Source organism: Monodelphis domestica, chromosome 1 (genome assembly GCF_027887165.1).
Source record: "Monodelphis domestica isolate mMonDom1 chromosome 1, mMonDom1.pri, whole genome shotgun sequence".
NCBI lineage: Eukaryota > Metazoa > Chordata > Mammalia > Didelphimorphia > Didelphidae > Monodelphis > Monodelphis domestica.
In genome coordinates, this window is record NC_077227.1 from 415,093,820 (window position 1) to 415,115,899 (window position 22,080).

The 22,080-nt window shown below is 37.9% G+C and overlaps 1 protein-coding gene across 3 annotated transcripts in view; it reads right to left on the reverse strand.

The window, feature by feature from the left end:
• Positions 1 to 22,080, reverse strand: part of ASTN2 (astrotactin 2) — a 1,150,327-nt gene that overhangs the window by 847,094 nt on the left and 281,153 nt on the right. For all 3 annotated transcript variants that reach the window (XM_007474538.3, XM_007474537.3, XM_007474539.3), the window contains one exon: positions 2,024 to 2,411. In XM_007474538.3, coding sequence (XP_007474600.2) covers positions 2,024 to 2,411 — 388 coding nt within the window. The remainder of the gene's footprint in view (positions 1 to 2,023; positions 2,412 to 22,080) is intronic.

A 22,080-nucleotide genomic window follows, 5' to 3' on the forward strand; every position in this document is an offset into this window, starting at 1 on the left:
AAATTGGTCAATAACCTCCCTTATCCTATGCCCACTACCAATTTCTATCCTGTGCTCTCAGACACTCCTTGAAGCACTAAGAAGAGCAAGTTTATTTCATGCAGGAGAGTCCTTTATACCCAATCAGTTTTAGGAAATGGCTGTTCTTGTTGTCTTCTGCCTCAATGAAAAAAAATGAATGTTGCTTGGCTACATCCTCAGCTTTGCCAGGGAAGTTCAGCCCTATTATTGCTATATAGCTTATCCATCATATCAGTTTCACAGTAATGTGTAGATCCAAGTCTGGAGAGCCAGAGTATTCTAGTGAAACTGCTCTTTGAAATAATTAACCCTTACAGCCTTGCCCTCTTGTCCACACACCCCACCCCTAACTCATAGAATTTTTCTTGATGTAGTCCAGTGATGGCAAACCTTTCAGAGGCTGAGTGACCAAACTGCAACCCTCAACCACATGAGAGCTGCTCCCTTACCCCAGACAGGGGAGGGAGAAAGCACTCCTATTGGGCTACTGGGCAGAGGGGTGGGTGATATCTTCAGGCATGGTAGAGAGGGGAAAGGGAACAGCCCCTTCTGGCACTCATGCCAGAGTTTTGTCAATGCAGGTCTAGTCTATATCCATTTAGGAACCTTCACTATGACTGAAAAAAGAAAGAGATTTTGAACAGCTTGACATGAAGCATGATGCCCAGTCTATTGCTATAGTCATAGCTTCTGTGTCTTAACTTTCTTTCTCTTGTCTCTCTCCCTAATATAGCTTTATCACTAGGTTCAGGAAAATAATCCGTTTTGTATCACCTTCCAAGTTTTGAGCTCAGAAAGATACAAGCTTTTGCCCAAAATCTTACAGTTAGTTTTTTTTTTTGTTTCCCTTAGAAGGTCTTCAACTTAGATCAGAAACCGAAAACACTCTGCCCCAGGGAGAATTTTATTTAATAACTATTTAATGAGCACCTGCAATATGAAAAGAATTGAGACTACAAAGAAGAGTACTGAGTACTAACCCTTTCCTTCAAGGAGCTAACAGTCTTCTAGAGGGGGAGAAAAATAAACATTTTATTAGGAAGGATATTCTAGGGTCAAAGGAGGGATTCAAGCCAATTTGAAAGAGGAATATCACTTTCAGCTGGGGAGTAAAAAGACTATATAGAAAAGCTGACATTAAAGGAAAAGAAGGATTTTAAGGAGTAAACATGAGGAAGGAAGGCATTTGAGGCAGAAGAGATGGCCTGCAAAAATATATAGAGACAAGAGAATGCAGGAAAAGAGGAGAGACAGCCTAGTTTGTCTTAAAATGCATTAAAGGAAGTAATGGAGGTATGAGTCACCAGAGAGAAAGGAGATTTATATTGTCTATTTCTGAGTTGCTATGATCCCTTTATGAATTTTCTTCAAAATGAAAATAAAAGGCTGCCCTGTACCTGATATATGTGTGTGTGTACACAAACATATATTCATATATACATGTAAATATGTGAATATATGCATGCATATTCACATACAAACACATACAAATATGCTTTAACTCTTTGCATGGGAACCAGGTCTCTTTTTCATACATTTATGGGGACCCAGACGTGAATAACACTATTCTGCCTAAGGTTAAAGACTTAATAGATACCAAGATCAAACTAATTTTCTTCTGCCTCAAAATTATTTCCAATACATCTTCTTTTCATCATAGGTAAAGCATATTACCAGGTATTACAGACTCAATACCCACTTTGCTATAACTGCCTTTTGATATATCCTGCCTGGAGTCATATCTTCTTTGTTCTTCTCAGCTCAAGTCCATCAGAATCTAATATCCTAGAAAGTAGATTCTGAGTAGACAGCATTTAGTCCAATCCAATTTTTAAGGATAAATAATCCAAAACCAATTGAGATCAACTTATTTTTCAAGGGTTACATAGATGTCACATGAATGAGATGGACCTGAAACCCAGACCTTGCTTTATGCCCAGTGCTCCTTTCACTACAACATGATCTCACTTTACTGAGTAGAAAGAGTCAAAGAAGGGCTCACCTTTTTTCTCAAAGTCCATCTTCTCCTCACTAGGCTGACCAAGGCTCTCTAGAGTCCGAGTCACTTGGCTCCCAAACTCATCTTCCCGTGAGACATGGTTGGTCCTCCTGGGTTGCTCTTCTTCTTCATAATCATAGTCATAGTCATCTAGGATGGGAGTCTCTCGAATGGGCATGCCTATGACAGAATTGTGTGCTTGAAGGCGAGAGTTCCTGAAGCTCTCTCGAGCTTGGGGTCCCAGGAGTACTGATGGGATATAATGGATTTCATGTGTTGCCTCTGTGCTGGCACTCTTTTGGGGGACCCGCCGTCGTCTGTGCCAGCGCCGCTGGGCATACAGTGCCACAGTGAATACAAGCAAAAGCAAAAGGAGGGCAATCAGGCCACCCTAAAGGAGGGAGAAAAAAAAACTCAGGGTTAATGAAATCTCATAACTTATAAACTTGGGCTTACAACTTGAGAGTTTGGAAGAAATTGTCTAATCAAATGCCTTAATTTTATAGATAAGATGATTGAGGCTCTGAGCAGCTTAGAGAGTAAAAAAAAATCAACTTGCAAGCATTAATTAAGAATCTATTGTATATCATACACTATTCTAGTTACTGGCAATATGAAGAAAAAAGCAAAAATGGGCATCCTCAAGGAATTGAAATTCCAGTAGGGAAAACATGTAGAAATTTTTAAAAATTTTTATTTGTATTGTCATGCAAAATATACTTCTATATTGGTCATTGCTGTAAGAGTATTCTCATTCATAAACAAATCCCCAAAATAAAACCATAAATAAACTGATGTGAAAGACAACTCCAACAGTTTTTTTCTTTGGAGGTGGATAGCATTCCCCATCATAAGTCTTTTAGGATTGTTCCAGATCATTGCATTACTGACAGTAACCACATTTTTTTCACAGACAATCATTGTATAATATTGGTGTTAATGTTTATTGTATTCTCCCAGTTCTGCATATTTCTCTCTGCAATAGTTCTTGCAGATCTTTCCAGCTTTTTTCTGAAATCATCTTGCTTATGATTTCTAGCACCTCAAAATATTCCATCAATAACATGTACCACAATTTGTTCAACCATTTCCCAATTGATGGACATCCACTCAATTTCTAATTCTTTACCAATACAAAATGAACTGCTATAAATATTTTTGTACATGTATATCCTTTCCCCTTTTTAATTATCTTTTGGGGATACAGACCTATTAGTGGTATTACCAGATCAAAGGGTATGAACAGTTTTAAAGTCCTTTTGGCATACTTCCAAGTTTCTCTCCAGAATGGTTGGATCAGATCATAACTCTACCAACAATGCTTTAGTGTCTGAATTTTGTCATATTTCCTCCAACATCTACCACTTTCCTTTGTTGCCATATTGGCTGATCTGAGAGGTGTGAGGTGGTACCTCAGGATTGTTTTAATTTGCATTTTTCTAATCTAAAAGAGTGATATAGAACATTTTTTTCATATGATTATTTATGGCTTTGATTTCTTTATATGAAAAATGCTTGATAATATTCTTTGACTATTTGTCAACTGAGGGATGTCTTGTATTTTTATAAATTTGATTTAGTTCTCTATAAATTTGAGAAATTAGAACATATAGAGATTTAAGTAGCAAAGTGAATATTTATACTTAGGTCATCTGACTTGAAATCCTGTATTATTTTTTTAATTAAATTCAACTTCATTTCATCCAAAAAAATCTATTGAATGCTTATTGTGTACAGGTACTGGGTATGTAAAAACAAAAATATAAAGTGGTCTTAAACTCAGATCATTCACCTTCAACTAAATGATGCCATTTCACACTGAAGATGTTTACCTGGTAAGTACTAGACTAGATAACCTCAGAAATCTCATTTTGCTCTGAGATGCTGTAACTCTGATAAGTGAGGAAGAAGGTATGTGTGGGAGGAGGAAAATGGAGAGAATAAGAGAGAGGAAAAATGGGAAAGGGAAAAAAGAGGGGAACCCATAAAAAAGTCCATGAAATGAAGGGGTTGAGCATAAAAGAAAAAAAACTTCCAGTTAAAGAATTCTTTGGGTAGCCTATCCAGGGAAAAGTGTTTTGTAAGTATGGCTTACTCAGTTTTGAATTTCTTTCACAGAATAATCATTTTTGCATCAAGGCAATAGAGATAAAAATACAGAAATGGGATAATACCTAAAGGAGATTACATTGTGTATGTGTGTGTATGTATGTGTGTGTGTGCTTGTGTGTGTGTGTGTGTGTACCCAGTTCATCTCTAAATACCAGGTGGAACGCATGACTAGCAAAGATGGCTGGAGTCATCAAAACTTTGTTTTTGAGGAAAAGTAGTTAACACAAGGTGGTTTTTCCAGCTTCCCCAAAGCCTAATGGGACTGGAATTTTTTTCACCCCTGAATATGTAATGCTATATTAGGTGGCTAGCTCCAAAGATGCCAGTAAGTTAGGGTAGAGGAGTGTAGCAAGGTAGGCACGTGCTTGCTCTTTGGAGAATTTTGACAATGAGCCATGCCTTTACCCATGGCCCTTGTTTCCAATCTGCTAGGGAAACAACTTTCTGAGCCCAATATGCAGCTCTTATTATGACACTCCTACCTTCTTGCCTCCTCTCCTTGGCCTCATCCATTTTGTCATTTGATCCCATAATTGACAGTAATGGGAAGAAGAGCTCAGGGAGGCAGAATAACTGCACTTCTCTTTCTCAGCTAAGCAGATGTAGACTTGGTAAATAATACTTCTGAATCTATGGAAGGCTCAGGGATCTCCAAAGTCAGAGAGGGGAACAAGGGCCTGTTTAAGTAAATACTAAAATTGTCCTTCTACACAGGGAAAGTAGGTAAAGGCCTACTTGCCATAAAATTTAGAATTGGAAAATAACTTAGGTACCATCTAGTCTATCTTCTTTATTTTGTTGTCAAGTATAACTTACTTCATTTCATTTATTAATTACATCATTTTACTTCTTTACTAGAGGTGGAAAATGAAGCCCAAAGAAGGGAAAGTGATTTATCCAAGGTCACTCACAGATAGTAAGCAGAAAAGTTAGGATCTGAACTTGGGTCTTCTAGTTCCAAATACAATGTTCTTTATACAATATTTTATTTCTCAAATGCCAAAAGATAATCTGTCATTATATGGTAAAAGTTAAAAACATATTTATGTGCTTTGATCTGATCTTTCCATTGTTAGAAAAATATGCAGAAAGTTTTGCTCTTTTTATTAAAGAAAGAAAAGAATCTACTTTTCAAAGATTTTTATGTAGCATTATATGTAATAGCAAAAAAACAGACTCCACCAAAATGTTCAATAGTAGGCAAATAGTTAAATAAATTGCAGAACATCAATGTAATGGAATCTTATAATGCCATTATGAGCATACAAAAATATGAAAAGTCTTTATCAAATAATACAAAGAGAAAAATGTAGTGTCAGACTAGAAGAGTACACTTTAACCATAGCCATATGTGAGAGAAAATGAATGAAAATGAATAGACAAAGAATCTCAATAGGGATTTAGTATAAGACTAAAATATTGATATGGTAGTTGTGCACTGAAAATAATAAATTAAAACCTACATAGTTAAAATAAATTTGTTACCTCTCCCCTACACACACACACACACACACACACACACACACACACACAATGTAATCTTCTTGAGGTAATATTCCATTTGTATATTTTTATCTCCATTGCCTTATACAGGTTCTAACCCATAGGAGGTGCTTGATCACTTTGCTGGATTGGCTGTATTGATGTTCAATATTAAATATTTTGAATAACACATTTAACTTTTTATTTTAAAAGACTATTCTTGTATAGATATATTCACCTATCTTCCTGATCTGCCATTTTTTCTGAACTTTGACCACCAATAATGAATTCCATTGTAGTATACACGGTCTTTTCTTCTTGTCTATAAAAAAAAATAGTCATGACTCTTTTACTCAGTTTAGGATAAAGAATCACATCTTCCTCTTAGTTCTCAGTTTTCTCTTCTGTAAAGTAAGCTAGTTTGACTAGATTATTACTAAAGTGCTTCCTAGCTCTTTTTTAATGGAATATGGATTCTATGAATTTAATGAACAGTTCTATCCTCAGATCCTAGATACTATGCAAGTATGCTTGCAGTAGATGTGAGAGTATGGAGAGATGTGTGGCTAGAGAAGTGAGGTATAAAAAAGAGAAAACCGAGTTGGAAAAGGAAAGCCGGGTAGGGGGTGGGTAGGAGGTAGACACCAAATCTAAAATTGGACTCTGGTGTTGCTTTTGACTACCACTTAATGGGTTACATCATGGCTATGTAATTTCAGCCCATCAGGAAAACTTAATAATACTAATAGTATTTTGCTAGGATGTGCCACAAAACTTTATGTCTTACATTATTATAGAAGAAAGAAAATGTGTAATTTGGTTTAGTATAAATTTAACTTACCCAGGACATACAGTATAGTTAGTAGTCACAAAATATACAAATCCTGACAATTACATGGGGCACTTCAGTGGCACAGTGGAGAGAGTGATGTCTCTGAAGTCAGGGACTCTCATCTTCCTGAATTCAAACCTAGTCTCAGAAATTTACTAGCTGTATGATCTTGGGCAAGTCATTTAACCTTACTTGCTTCAGTTTCCTCATCTGTAAAATGATCTGGAGAAGGAAATGGCCAACCACTCTGGTGTCTTTGTCAAGAAAACCCCAAATAGAGTCACAAAGAGTTGGACAGGATGGCCTATTACAAAATTGCACTAATATTCCTTGAACTCTCAAAAGAAATCAACCACAATGGCTACTGTTATTGAAAGGAAATTTTATGCAAACAAGTCTCGCAAATCACCCAAAGTGATACCAACTTTAAAAAAAAATTTTTTTTAAACCCTTACCTTCCAGTCTTGGAATCAATATTGTGTATTGGCTCCAAGGAAGAAGAGTGGTAAGGCATAGGCAATGGGGGTTAAGTGACTTGCCCAGGGTCACACAGCTGGGAAGTGTCTGAGGTCAGATTTGAACCTAGGACCTCCCATTTCTAGGCCTGGCTCTCAATCCACTGAGCCACCCAGTTGCCCCCAAAGTGATACCAACTTAAGCAATCAGTGCACCAAGATTCCTCATGACAGAGTACTGTGACACGAACCAAACATCCAATAATAATAGCAACAAAAGTTTGAGGACCACTGCCCAGTGCATGCATAGCTTCATAAGGTTTGGAGCTAAAAGAAGCTTTAGAGATTATATGGTCCAATTTTTCAATCAAAATATGGAAAATACCAGACCAGAATCATTATATGACTTGTCCAAGATCATATAAGCAGTACACACCTAACATTCCTTCCAGCTCTGGCACTTTAACCTTCCATAACCATAAGGTTATAGGTCCTCTACCCTCTCTTCCCTCAATGCATTCACCTAGGAGTATTTCAGTCTTGTTATAATCTAGAGATCTTCCAGGAGAACCAGTGGAGCTCCAAAAGAGAAGGTTCTACTGTCAGGGTGTATCTGAATGGAGGTCCTTGAGGTCTACTCCCTCTGGCCTCTCTGGCTGGCTGTCTCATAGCAGTTATCACCATGGGATGGCAGCACCAGGGTGGATCTGACAGGGGCCCTCTATTCCCACATATCTGAGAGACAGGCATGCACAGAACTGAAGACAAAATGATTTGGATATCTTCAGGGCTCCACCATCTGACCAGCTCCCACTCATCCCTCCTTGCAGAGAGTGAGTGAGCTCAGAGATGAGGAGCATCTATGGTTCTTTCCCTCCTTACCTTGGCTAACCCAACCACCTGCAGTGGCACCTACTCACCATTGCCTCTCTCTGCATTTTTACTCCTACTCAGACTCGCCTCCAGAAACAGGAGGCCAGCAAACTGAAACTCAGTACAAGTGTGGGAGGAATTAATAGGGGGAGAGGTCAAATTAGTTGCACACTGTGAGAGTGTGAGTGGAGGAGTCAGCAAGGAGGGAGAGACCCAATAGGGGAGGACTCTGAGTTTGACATAGTAAAGTTAATGAAGGGCCAAAGCTAGAGAGGAGTCTGGGGAGAAAGCTGAGACAACTCTGGTTGCTTAAAAGACCTGATGCCAAATCCGATTTGGGCTGCATACACCTGGGGGAGACCACTGTGAAATGAGATTTGTAGAGTTGTTTGGAGTTTCCAAAAATAAGGATCCTAGTCTATTTGATTCAGATCCATGGAGAGGCTCTGATTTCTAGGAGATTGCACACAGCACAGGCCTGAAGGTCATGAGCTGAATGTGAACATTTCTAAAAATCAGTGCAAAGAGAAGAGGGGGAGACACAAAAGCGTCAGCTTCTCCCACCAAATAAGCCATCATGGGATAAGTGGAACAAACACTAGATTTGGAGTCAGAAACTGAGGTTCACATCTTAACTCTACTGCTCCTTGTCTGTGAAACCTTGATCCAAACTCTTCACTTCTTTACCTCCCTGGGCCTTAGTTTCCTCATCTATAAAATGCCTGGGTCAAGTGCCAGTTACCAAGGTTAACCAAATCCTCCATTTTCCATCCTCCTAGCCCACTTTCACGAACCAGAAGCAGCCAATTTCATATACGGGTGTGCCTTCAGTCTCAAGGAACAGAAGTCACAGGAAGGCTAACTTCCCCCAAGCAAGAGAGGACTCACCCAATTTCTTTTTTTTCCCCTGAAATGGATAATGAAGACAGTATTTTGGGTCAGAGGTATTGAGTTTAACTGATAGATTTACACTTTATGATTGTTTGACTTTGGACAATTCAGTTAGTCAACATCTCTGATCTTTAGTTTCCTTATCTGTAAAAAGGGGTTAATAAGAATTTTATAAAATGTTTCCCTAAGTTGTGGTGAAGATCAATAGAGATAATGTATGCCAGGGTCTATGCTTGAAATGTACTCTCCTCATTTCTGCCTCTTAATATCTCCAGTCTGCTCTACGATAGTTCAGGTTCCACTTTCTAAAATTTTTTTTAAATATCCTGACCTACCCCATTCCTAGTTCCATTCCTTTAAAAAAATCACTTCATATATATTTATATAACTATATTTGTGTATGTTGTCTACCCCACTATAACATATGCTCCTTAAGAGAAGGTACTGATTCATTCTTGCCTTTATGTCCCTGGTAGAGCATTTGATACATGTAGTGTGTGTGTGTAGTTCAATGCTTGTTGACTGACAGAAGTAGTATATAAATGTATCATATTACTGTGACCTGCAACAGCAGGAAACAAAGACATTGACTTTTGGTTCTTTTGCCTTTCTAAGCTAGCTCCGTGCTCCACACAACATGTTAGTACTCCATGGCAAGGGAGGTTGTGCACTTGAAAAATATGTAGTGGAAAATATCAAAGATATAGTAGAAAGAGTAATTTGGATTCAATGGACCTTGGTCATCATCCAAGCTTTGCCATTTCACACCTACTCTGTGACCTTGGGCAATACCCTAACCTCTCTGGACTTCAGTTTAATCATGGGCTTGAACTAGACTTGATTTCTTAAGTTTTTTCTAGTTAAAAGTCTATGATCCCACAAACCACAGCCCACTTCTTTAACCTGTACAACAAACAATATATTCCTCTCTCTCTCTCTCTCTCTCTCTCTCTCTCTCTCTCTCTCTCTCTCTCTCTCTCTCTCTCTCTCTCTCTCTCCCTCTCTGCCTGTCTGTCTGTCTCTGTCTCTTTGTCTCTCTCTCCCCTCCTCTCTCTCTCTCTCTCACACACACACACCCCTCCACTGAGATCCTTCAGAAGAGTCAAACTTAGAAAACCATTCAACACAGTCTCATTTAAATATATTTTTCATGTTAAATTATCCAGGCACGGGAGAGGGAGCCAGGGAAAGGAGAGAAAAGGATAATATAAGAAATGTTTTATTTGACAATGTGTCATACGGAAACTGATTATTTCTGTCTCAGGGCTTTTTAATATTCCCAAACAATGGCCAAGCCACAAGGGGATTTGGTATTCTAAGACTGGATTTATAATACTCTGTTCAGTGGTGATAAGAACATGGGCCTTTAATCCTCTGAGCTGTGAACATGCATATTCTCCCAAGTAATGTCCTTCTCACCACTCATTCCCATTCCCTTTCCCCAGTCAGTCTGAGCACAGCTTCCAAAGTAAAAGAGTGCAGTCTGTGTTTCCAGGCATGACCAAATGACGACTCAGTGTACCCCCACCAGGATCACCTAAACTAGGAGGCAGAAGGTCTTTAGAAGAGCAGGGAGGGATAACCTATGCCCCATCCCACCCCACATGCTGAGCAGAGCACCAACTACAGTAAATCTTCAGGATGGTATCATCACAAACATCCCTCATTCAGCGTTGGCCCAGTTAGAATTTGGAGACAACACAGGGTTCACACTCTGAAATTATATGCCAGACCTACTACCCTATTCCAGCCAAATGATTAAATAAACTGAATTCTGACCCATGAGATCCTAAAGAACTTTTAAAAAATAATCTCTCAAAAATAAAAAAAAATAATCCTTTGCTCTGCCTTTTACTTCTTCACCTCTCTGGGTCTCATCATCCTTATCTGTAAAGTGAAAGAACCTAAAAGATTGCAGATCTGGAAAAAAGCTAAAAAACTATAGGGGCAATAGCCTCATTCTGTACAATTGAGAACCAGTGGGATTAAGTCCTGAGGGGAGCATACACTCAAAGGGAGAAATTGAAGCAAGATCCTGAGATTCCAGAGTTGATGACTTATTGCCTCATAATCTCTTTGGCCTCTTCCACTAACTCTACTATCTTCTTAGGCTTTAGTTTTTGTAATGCTTTTAATTTTTCCTTTTCAACATTAAGTATTTGGTTTTGATGCTTCAGAGCACCTTGCAATATTCATTGGGGCAGGTTTTGTTATCCCTTTTTGGGAGATGAGTATAATGAGGTTCTGAGAGGTGACTTGCTTATGATGCATGTAGTGATATTGGTGAAAGAATATAAGCTTCACTTGATTCCTCAATAAGGGGGAGAGTGTGATGGACTAAATGATTTTAAGATTTCTTCTGGGACCTTCTTTATTGTGTCCCAATAGCCCATGTACTAAATATTCTGAAATTCTGTGTTCAGTTCTAATGTCCTTTTTGCTCTAATATCTGAAAATCTGAAGCAAAAATCATTCTTGATCAACTATTTGTTTCCCAGAAATAAAATGGCACCATACTCAGCCTTTGTAACAAAATTAGATGTGACCTGTATTTGTTCCTTATTGCAGTGGAATCTCCCTTAAGTCTACTGCAATATCCCCAGAGTATAATCAAATGAAGCCACATTTAACTATATGAATGATTGCAATGGGATAAATGTGTAACAAATATGGAAATGCAAAAAAATCCATCTTAAAAATATACCCATATCGATCATTAAAGATCTAGCAATAGCTATTTTTATGCCTTTGCCTCCACATAGAAGATGACCTACTTAAGCAAGTTCCATTACAGAAAAAGGGACCCTTAAAAAATTAATGGGCCACCATCATGCCTCTTATAGACTTGAATGAAGAGAGTCTGGTGAAGATAACCCATAAAAACAGATAATGCAAAAATGCTAGGGTCTTGGCAAGAGACTTTCCTTACAATTAAAGCTGTCCAGCAATGGAGCAGATCGGCTCATAATGTAGTGAGCTCCTTATAACTGGAGATATTTTATTGCAGTGTACTTGATTGGGATGAAGTCAATATAATTTCTACTTACAATATTGGGCTAAAATTCTAATGGAAGGAGGGATGGATTTGATAACAAAGGAACTGTGTTCAGATTCTGCCTTTGCCATTTCCTTTTTGACATTGAGCAAATCGTATTACCTCTATAATCCTTAATGTCTTCATCTTACGCTTTCTGTGAAGATTTCACTCAGACAAACATCTCTGATATTTGAAGTCATAGAAAGCTAAAGCTGGAAGGGGTATAGAAACCTTTAGGTCAAGTCTCTAATTTTACGGATGAGGTAACTGGAGCCTTGAGAGATTAAGTGATTTGCCCAAAGTTATACAGGTAATAGACAGAGGTAATGATCTAAACCCAGGTCTTCTATTTTAGAGCTGTACTGCTTTAACTTTGACTCCAAATTTGGAAGAATATGTTGAAGGAAACTTGTGGAGGTGTGGGAAGCAGAGGCATCCTACTAATGATAAAATCCTCCAATAGTATAGGACAGTAAAGACTCCTGAAATGTGTGTGATAGTGTCTAGGGGCTGGGAAAGTCCCTGAAGACAAGGCTTGTGGGTAGCTAAAGGTTTTCCAGTTAGTAGTAACTTTAAGCAAACTAACTTCCAAATTAGCTAAGAATTTCAAAAGTAAGTTAAAATGATTGCTCTGGCAATCTAAGGAATCTTCTACCTATCTTCAGTTCTTTATGCTTCTGGGGGTGAACTTCAAACTCTTTAGGAAGACAAAGGTAGGAAAGAGGCAATCGATCTATGTTTCAGGGGAAACTCTTGGAATTCTATTTCTCTTCTTCCCCTGTGCCTTCTTCCCTCTTATAGGTAAGGCAGGAATAAAGGCAGATGCCTCTGATGATGCAAGAAGCTACCAAAAACAAAATGCTACCCATAAGATATGGGGAAGGGAGGAGGCAAAATAGCAGTTAAAAACAAGTTTTTCAATACAATAAAACAGAAAACTCACCAGTAATTAAAGTAATAATTCCTACTATTACAGTTATTTCCATTTTATTATGTGCTTTATAGGGGGGAGTTGGTGGAGCTAGGAGCAGTGACTTGCCCAAGGTCACATATTTAGTAAGTAGTAAAACTGGAGTTTTAATAAAAAATCTCTACTTTTTTTCCTTTATAGTTACTCTTATTGTGCAGATGATAAAATGACCTCATTTAGGTAAATTAATTTGCCCAGGGTCACACACTGTTAATAAAGTGGCAAAACAAGACAGATAATTATATTCAAGTATTTGAAGGGCCATCATGGGTAGCAGGGATTCCCAGAAGAGGGATTTTCAATGTCCTTCTTATCCCCAGAGGGTAGTACTAGGCGCCCTGGGTAGAAGCTGCAGGCAGCTAGATTAAGGATTGCTGGAGGAAAAGTTCCTAACACTTGGAGCTTTACCTGAGTGGACTGGATAGCTTCAGGAGGTAGTAAGTTCTTATTTATTCAAGAACTTCAAAGGAAGCCAAAGTGATTGTTTGTCAAGGACGCTGTATAGACAGGATTCATAGGCCCATTGGGAATAGACTTGATGGTCTTTAGGGTCTCTTCCAATTTTGAGATTCTGATTCTTTGAATCTTGAGATTCTTTCACATTATGATGGGGCATCAGAAGACTCTAATTAAAAAGGACAAGCCCTGAAAAAGATAGATGCTTGTCTAGGGGATGTAGATGAAGGATAAGAGAGAGGTAGCAGGGACAATAAAACCATAGGTGTGTCCTGAAAGTAGTCCAATCTTTCCCTGAAGGTATAGATGGCCTTAAGTGGCACCAGAACAGGGTTATCATATCTATAGGAACATGGAGGGGTAGGAAGGTATAGGTAACAGAGAATCACAAAGACAAAAGATAGAACCCTTCTGGGGAGAATCATATTCTCTCCTCTCTATGTTGTAAAGTTATGTTAGCCCTGTGCTAGTTATGACTGACTCTGTTTTTTCTCATAATACCAGAATTGTTATTTCTGCTTTAGAGATGAGGAAACTGAGGATCAGAAAGATTAAGCTTCCTGTTCATGATCATAGAGCTAGTAAGTAGTAAGGATGAAATTTGACTGCAGATTTCCCAACTCAAAGTCCAACTTCTTTTCAGTGAATCTTCTGCTTTCAGAGTATAGGAGTATAGTGAATATATAAATATCAGGAGACTACTGACGTAGGTAGGCATCATTGTCTGTGTCTGCAGGGTACTGGACCAGAAATCATCAAAAGCAAATCCAGCAATCCCTTTTTGTCTGCAGTTGCTACCCAGCACTAAATGACATTGAAATCCACAGAAGTCACAAAATATAGGCTGTTTTCTAGAGTAATATGCCACCATCTTTCCCAATTTGGACACTAAATGAATTGGAGATGTACCATGATAATCTTTAGAACTATCCCAAATTCAGATCATAATCATTGAGTTATCAGGGACACGGTTTTGGTTACTGGGAGACAGGTTGAATAGATCCACATCCTCAAAATCAGAGAGCAAATAATACAGAGGTACTTCCATTGTAAGTGGAAGCTGGCTTTAAACCATAGCTTGTACCTAAGATAGGCTTTTCAGTTTGGTTAGTAGGATTCTCCCAGTGTTATCTGGACATGCTGCTATTGTTTTCCAGTGACATATTGAAGGGTAGAGAGATTACAAGACAAAAGAGTCACAAATAAGAAGGTTCAAATCCCATTTTTAATATTTAATAGCTGGGTGACTGGGCAAGACACTGGTTTTTCTTCCTCAGTATCCTCACCTGTGAAATAAGGAGGCTGGGCTTAGTGACTTCTAAGGTCCCTTCCAGTTCTAAATATATGGTCCTTTGATTCCAAGTGTGTGTCAAAAGCAAACTAATACAATCAGGGTTATAAGTAGGGTTCAAATGACTCTTTCTTTCACATATGGCCCTCTTTGACACTTTGGCATAGCTTTGGGTTGAAAAGTTGAAGGGGAAGTGTATTCTGTGTGTGTGTGTGCATGTGCATCTGTGTGTAGTAGGTAGCTGGAGAAGTGCCACTTGTTTTCTTCCTTTCTTTTTTCTTATTTACTTCCTTTCTTTTTTAAGACCATGGAGGTAATCAAAGGCAGAGATCTCGACATCTCGGACACAAAATACAGAAGCCCACAAGTTCAGTTTTCTCCTCTCAAACTTCTTCCTTCCTTCAACTACAGTTTCAGCTGAAAAAGGGACCTCATTAGGTCTGTGAAACAATACCAAAACAAGTGCTAATCTTGTCTTTGAAAACAGATAGAGGTAGCAACAAGAATATTCAATTTAGAGATGAAAAGGGCCTTGGAGTTCCTATAGTTTAAGGCTGACATGTTTCAGAAGAAGAAACTGCAGCCTAGAGAGGAGAGGAACCTTTCCTACAAATCAATCAGTAACAATGGTTCACTTTATGTAGCACTTTAAGCACTTGGCAAATATTTTCTCATTTTATCCTCACAACAGCCTTGTGAGGAAGGTACTATTATTATCAACTCCATTTAATAGAAAAGGAAATTAATACAGATAGAGACTTTGACTTATTTAAGGCTACCCAACTATTTAAGTATCTGAGAACATAATTTGAACTCGGATCATCCTCACTCCAATTCAAGCAAGTTTCCAAATCTAGCTATATATACTTACTACACATCCATACTAAGGATTGGGGATACAAAGGAAAAAGTGAAATAACCCAATCGTGTAAGGAGTTTTAACTTTAATTGGCAACAAGTAGTAGAGTAAGGATGTTGATCTAGGTCAGTGGTCAGCAAACTACACTCCAGTTCTGGCTATCGTCTGTTTTTATGCAGTCAGTGAGTTAAGAATTTTTCTAATATATTTTTATATACAATAAAATTTTATTTTAAAATGTAAAAGTCATTCTTGGTTAGAGGCCATACAGTAGCAGGCAGTAGACTGAGGAAACCATAGTATGCTGCCTCTTGATGTAGGTCCCTGGGCTCCTCTTTGTGTTTATCTCTCGAGGCTCCCTACACAATGTGGTTAGAGGAGGTCTGGGCATTACTTGCCCCCTGCCTTGTCCCCTGAACAAAAATCTTTGGTATCTACTAGTTCACTGATGCCTGAAATTCCAATTTGAGATAATCTTTCCTCTGGGTGGGTTTGTTGACATCTCCCCCATCTAAAGTGCAAATTACTCTGGAAGGAGCAACACATTAAGCCCTATTAGTCTCATGCCTTGGTGGGAACTATTTGATCAGATACATCATTTAGCAAACATTAAATACCTACTATGCACAGTAAATTGTGCTATAGGCCTTTACAAAAAATGATTTAAAAAAAACACAGTAGCTATTTTCAAGGAGTTTATATCCTTCCCAGATACTATCAGAGAAGAGAAACTTAAAAAGGACAGTTAAGTGGCAGGAGCACCAGACCCAGAGTCAGGAGTATCTGGGTTCAAATTTGAACTCAGACACTTCCTAGTTGTATGACCCTAGGCAAGTCACTTAATCCCATTTGCCTAGTCCTTGTTCTTCTGTCTTAGAGTTGTTACTAAAACAGAAAGTAAGGATCAAGAAGAAAAGAAAGAAAAAATGACAAAGATTAGATCTGAGTCAGTGACTCTAGGAAGTTTGTGAAGAATATGAAACCAGTGATTCCAGCAAAAGAAGAATGGAAGCAATTATGCATTCATTAATGATTATTTAGAAACTAAAGAAATAGCCGCAAAAATGGATTTTTTAATAATACGTGGGAGAAGATCCAGACAGAGGAAGCTTCCTTGTGGATATAGACCAGCAACTTTTCTAACTTTTAGTCTTATAGAGTTGCCTAGGACAATGAAAGGGTAAGGAGTTCAATGATGATTGCAGATAGCTTAAATTATAGATAAGACTTGTACCAATGTCCTCTTGCCTCTAGTGTACTATGTAATTAGTAACAAGGTTAAAAAGAGATTACATTAGAAGGGAACAGAGAAACAATTAAGTTGTTATTGCTATTATTTTTTAAAACTAAGTATGTATAGATAGATAGACATACACAAATATTTGTTTTTTTAATGGATCATTTCATCAGCGTAAGAAGTTCTGGGTGAAGATATAACCTTTATCAAAGCAAATAAAGTATCTTCTCTGTAATTTATGGTAAGAGAGTAGCCTGAACCACTGAGAATTTAAATGATTTGCCCAGGCACACAGACAATATTGTTCAGAGGCAGAACTTGAACTCAGGCCTCCTTACTCTAAAAACAGTTCTTTTTTCCACTATATAAGATAGTGTATATTTACACATATAACATACATATATATGAATCTATGCATACATTCAACAATTCAAATATATTGTTTCAAGACAAGTTATGACATATAATTGTGATAGAATACTCCTGTCCCATAAGAAATGATGAGCAGGTTATTTTTTTTTAAACATGGAAAGACCTACATGAAATTATAAAGAGTAAAATAAGTAGAACCAAGAAAATACTTTATATAGTAACAGAAACATTATTTTAAGAATAATTTGTATATGGCCAACTCTAGAGAAAGCTGATAAATAGACATAAGGACATAGTTTTTTATATACATACATCATATTGTCAAATGATGTCTTCTTTATTGCAGAGAGGGAGAGGGGGGAGATATTTGGGTATCATAATGTAACAAACAAATAAATATATATTTAAATTATTCAGTGGTTTCCAGAGTTTCCTCAAAAATAAAGCAGATCAAAACTCATCCCTGGGTACTAGGTGGCACAGTAATTAGAACCCTTGACTTGTAGTCAAGAAGACCTGTGGTTCAAATTTGGCCTCAGGGACTTAACAGCTTTGTGATCTGAACAAGTCACTTAACCTTTATATGCCTCAATTTCCTCTGCTATTAAATGGGAGTCATATAATATCAATCTACTTTATAGGGCTGTTGTGAGTATCAAATGAGCTATTTGTAAAGTACTTAACACTATACTTGGCACATGGTAGGTACTTAAGAAATGCTTTTTCTTTTCCCCTTCTGTTCCCCGCCTCCTTTGCCTATTTAGTCCATGAAATTCTTGTCCATATTCTCACAAAAACTTGCTGCAGGGAGTCCACCCAATATCCTGGAACTCATCTTCAATTTTTCCTGACATCATAGGGATACCAGTAAAGCATCTTGTCATCCCTTGCTCTTGCCATGTGACCAGTCCCTCCATTAACAAATTATAAATGGTTAGGAACATTTTTTATGAGATGTTATTCCATAATTTTTTTGCTTATTTCTGATTTTATGCTCAAATTTATGCAAATGTATATTTATCCCAGCAGTGGGAAAGTGTGAAGGTCAGGAAGGCAAGTTCTATTAAAGCAGGAGGCTATTAGATGTGTATGTGAGGACAACAAGAAGTTTCATCTCTTTCATATTTACAATCCTTTTCATTAGCTCTACCTGAACTCAGTACCCCAGAGCCTAATGAAAATCCCCCATCTTTATTCTACCTTAATCCTGGGATTCCAATTATCATTGGCTGGTCACTGTCCTTGGACAATTATGATGAGACTGCAACCTCCTTCCCTCGACCTCTCAGTCTCATCCCTACCCCACCCCACAGTTCCATTTTGTCATGCTTACTGATGGAAATTTGTTTAGAAAATTGCCTTCTAGAGCCTGTCATTGACTATGACAACTGCCTGATTCTTCTAGAATTGCAATATAGACGTGGAAGGGGCCTTACTCATCCTCTATTTCAACCCCCCCTCATTTTACAAAGAAGAAAATTGAGGTCTAGAGAATGGCAGTGATTTCCCCAAGGTCATATAGCTAGTTAATTGCACTGCTGGAACTTAAAATCAGGTTTTCTGATTCATAAGTCTAACCCTCTTTTTCTTTCCCCCTGGGGAATAGGTAACAGAGAAGACAAGAAGTATTAAGTGGATGGAGCCTGTGTCTTGACAATGCTAGCCTGCATAGAGACACTAACAGGAAATATATGTGTTTTTGATGTTCATCAGACTGCCTGGCAATTTTGAAGTAAACAAGCAACTTGTCTCCATTCTGTTTCTTTCTTTCCATCTTTTTCTTTTTTCCCTATGTCTGATGAACTGAGGAGTCACTCTGGCTACTTGCTTGTGCAGTCCTTCAGGGAGAGAGATGAACAGCCCTGGTGATAGAGTTCCATGGTAAATTATGGCTTTGAGATGTGTTCTTTGGTGCCAAGAACTCCACAGAAGATTGTTGCTGCTTTTCAAATAAGAAACATACTGACAGAAGCACCAGAAGAAACAAATAGTCCCCCAAAGAACATTGAATTTGAAATCAGCATGTCCTGAGTTCAAAATCCAAATTTCTAATCATGTGAAATTGAACAAATTATTTCAGTTCCATAGGCCTTGATTTCTTTTTTCCTATAAAATGAGGGCTTGGAATGATCTCACAGATTCCTTCTGACTCTAAGCTTTGATTTTCCTTCTCTATTATGTTTTAACTATCAAATATTGGAGAAGTGTCAGAGCTCCTTAATTCTATTACACACTAGCAATGTAACCCTAGAGGTATTACTCAGTTTATCTAGAGATCAATTTTCTTGTGTGTAATATATAAAATGGGGATAATAATACCTGTCCCAGATATCTCACAGAATTGTTATAAGAATCAAATTAAAGTATAGTTTGTAAACTATAAAGTTCCATATAAATATGAGAGAAAGTATTATTCAAGTAGTTTGGAGAGAAAGAGAGAGAGGAGGGGGGAGACAGAGGGGGAGGGGGGGAGAAAGAGAGAGAGAGAGAGAGAGAGAGAGAGAGAGAGAGAGAGAGAGAGAGAGAGAGAGAGAGAGAGAGAGAGAGAGAGAGAAAGAGAGAGAGAGAGAATGTGTGTGCATATGTTTCTTTAGGAGTAGGTGTGTAAATGTATGTTAGCTATACTAATAAACCAAGATTGGAGGCTTATATCTAGTTTTCATAGAATCGTAAATTTCAGTAGCCAGAAAGAACCTCAGCTCATAGGATGTAAGAATATAAAAGCTTTAAAACATTGAATGCCAAAGCTGAAATGTCAAGACTTGGCACATAGAATGTCAGATGTGGAAGATAGTATAAATATCTTTAAACCCATTAAATTGACAGATGATGAAATTGAGACTCAGAAAGAAAAGGATGTAATTTCTCAGGTTACCCAGTGAATGAAGGGTTGAGCACAGTCTCCTGATAACCTCTTACTCACTCTCCTCCTCCTGGGCCCATAATCCACTCCAATAATAATGTATGGCCTACTAATGGCAAACAGATTAGAACAAAAAAAAACATGCTAAATATATTGAAATTTCATTGTCCCTGTTTCAAGAAGAGCTGTTTCAATGTCTATTGATAACATGAAAGAGAAGCAATTGCAGAGTCTACTTGAGTTTCAATTTGAGAGTGACATCCTAGCTGAGCCCAAGCCAATTGATGCTGACCATGCCCAATGCTCAGACAATGGAAATGCTGGCCCCTGTACACTTCTACCATGTTGGTACTACCCAGTGCCATTAAGATAATATTGGGAGGCAGGACTATGAGAAAGGGTTATGTACTGTGGGAAAGTTAACGTACGGTGGGGGAAAAAGGTTATGACAAGAGTCAGGCAACCTGACTTCAAATTCAGATTCTGATGACCTCTGTGACTTTTGTCACTTAAACAACTTTGGCCTCAGCTTCTTTATTTGGAAAAAGAGGGAGCTGGAACAGAGAGCCTCTGAACTCCTTTCTAGTTCTATATCTACAATCCTCTAAATAATGGATTTAGAGAAGAAAAGGACTTTCTAAATTGGCCAGTTCAAAATTCTAACTCTAAATTAGAAAATCGAGCACCAAAGAGGAAAAATAATTTGCTTTAGGTCAAAGAGTCCAAATTCAAATAAAGGTCCTTTAATTCTAAATTTAGTGTTCTTGTCATGTGCTCATCTATTATACTGGGGGCCTGATAACATTTCTAAACAGATGACAAGGCTATGTATGTAGAAGGCTTTGAAGGGGTCAAAGGCTACTCCCAAGGTACCTTCTGTTCTCTACGATGTCACCAGGGAGTAAGGAGACTTTAAAGAAAATTCTATTTACAGGTGATTTTGAAACAATTTTCTGAGTCAGAGGAGCCCAGCCCATCACCTTCCATCAGAAGGGACTGAAAGCTCCTCTTTCCCAGCTCTTAGCTCCCAACTCTTTTCTGAAGTGTTCATTAACCATGTAGCAACAGTGCCTGGCAGCTGCTTAGGGAATGTTCTAGTCTATCATGTAAATATGCTTAGGCAGTTTTTAAGGCACAAATAGATCAGCGTAATGAATGGCCTCATGAAAAATGGAGGCTCTGGACATGTGGGAGTTGTGTTTCTTGTTTAATATTACAGTTGTTTTTTCAAAGGAAGGCTATCAAAGCAAAAATGATTAGGATATATTAGTGAGTAATGCTCAGGAATGTTTTGGATCTTAAAATGCAACAGAAATGTCATCCTTTTTAATTATAATTATTATGGTTATTATTCCACTGGTGGGTACTTTTTAAGGGAATAAGTGGAAGGTTATTTATCTTGGCCAGAAAGCAATAGCTGGTAGCTTTGTGACCCTTGACAAGTCACTTCTCCCTTCTGAGCCTCAAAGCCTTGATCTAAAAGGTGAAAATAAGAATTTTCATACTACCTACCTCATTGGGTTATTGAAAGGAACTTGTTTTGTAAATCTCAGAGTAAAGTTATTGTAAATAGCTAAAAGGAAGTAAAAGGACCAAGCTGAGAAAGGTTCAGATCCAAAACAGAGGTAGGTTCCAAAGGGACAAGCTGGTGGGCACTGGAAGGATGTGATTCCTAAGAGCTAGACTGAATTAGGTGTTTGAGCAATACAGCATCTACTATGCATAAAGCACTGTGGAAGGCATGGTCCTGATACACAAGAAACACATGATCAAATGGAGGAGAAAAGTCACAGATCCAGAGAAGAGCTAACTAACAATAAACGGGATGTATATGCTAAGCACCTAAAGGATAGGAAAGATGATAAGTGCTTCTATTTCCATGGTGCTCTCACATTTACATAGCATTCTTTTCACAACATTGTAAGTTAAGTAGTTCAAGTTATGTGAAACTTCTTATTTGAGGAAATTGGGAACTAAAGACATGAAATGAGTTGGTCAAGGACACACAACTCGTTAGTCTCATAGCTGCAGTTTGATTCTAACTCTGGACTATAGGTTTGATGTTTTTGTTACAGGTCAATGTTCAGAATTGACAGGAAGTATACTGAAGAAGGGGAAGAGAAGAGTAGAATGGATTAGAAAAGAAAAGTTTCATGGGAAAATATCATATTTAAACTGGCCCATGAAGGATTTTCATAAGCAGAAATAAGGTGGGGAATTTTGATTTCAAAAGACTTGGGTTCAAGTTCCAACTCACACTGAAATGATCCCTTTTTAGCAGTTATGTATGAACCACACTAGTTTGTGTCTTCTTTAATATTATAAAATAG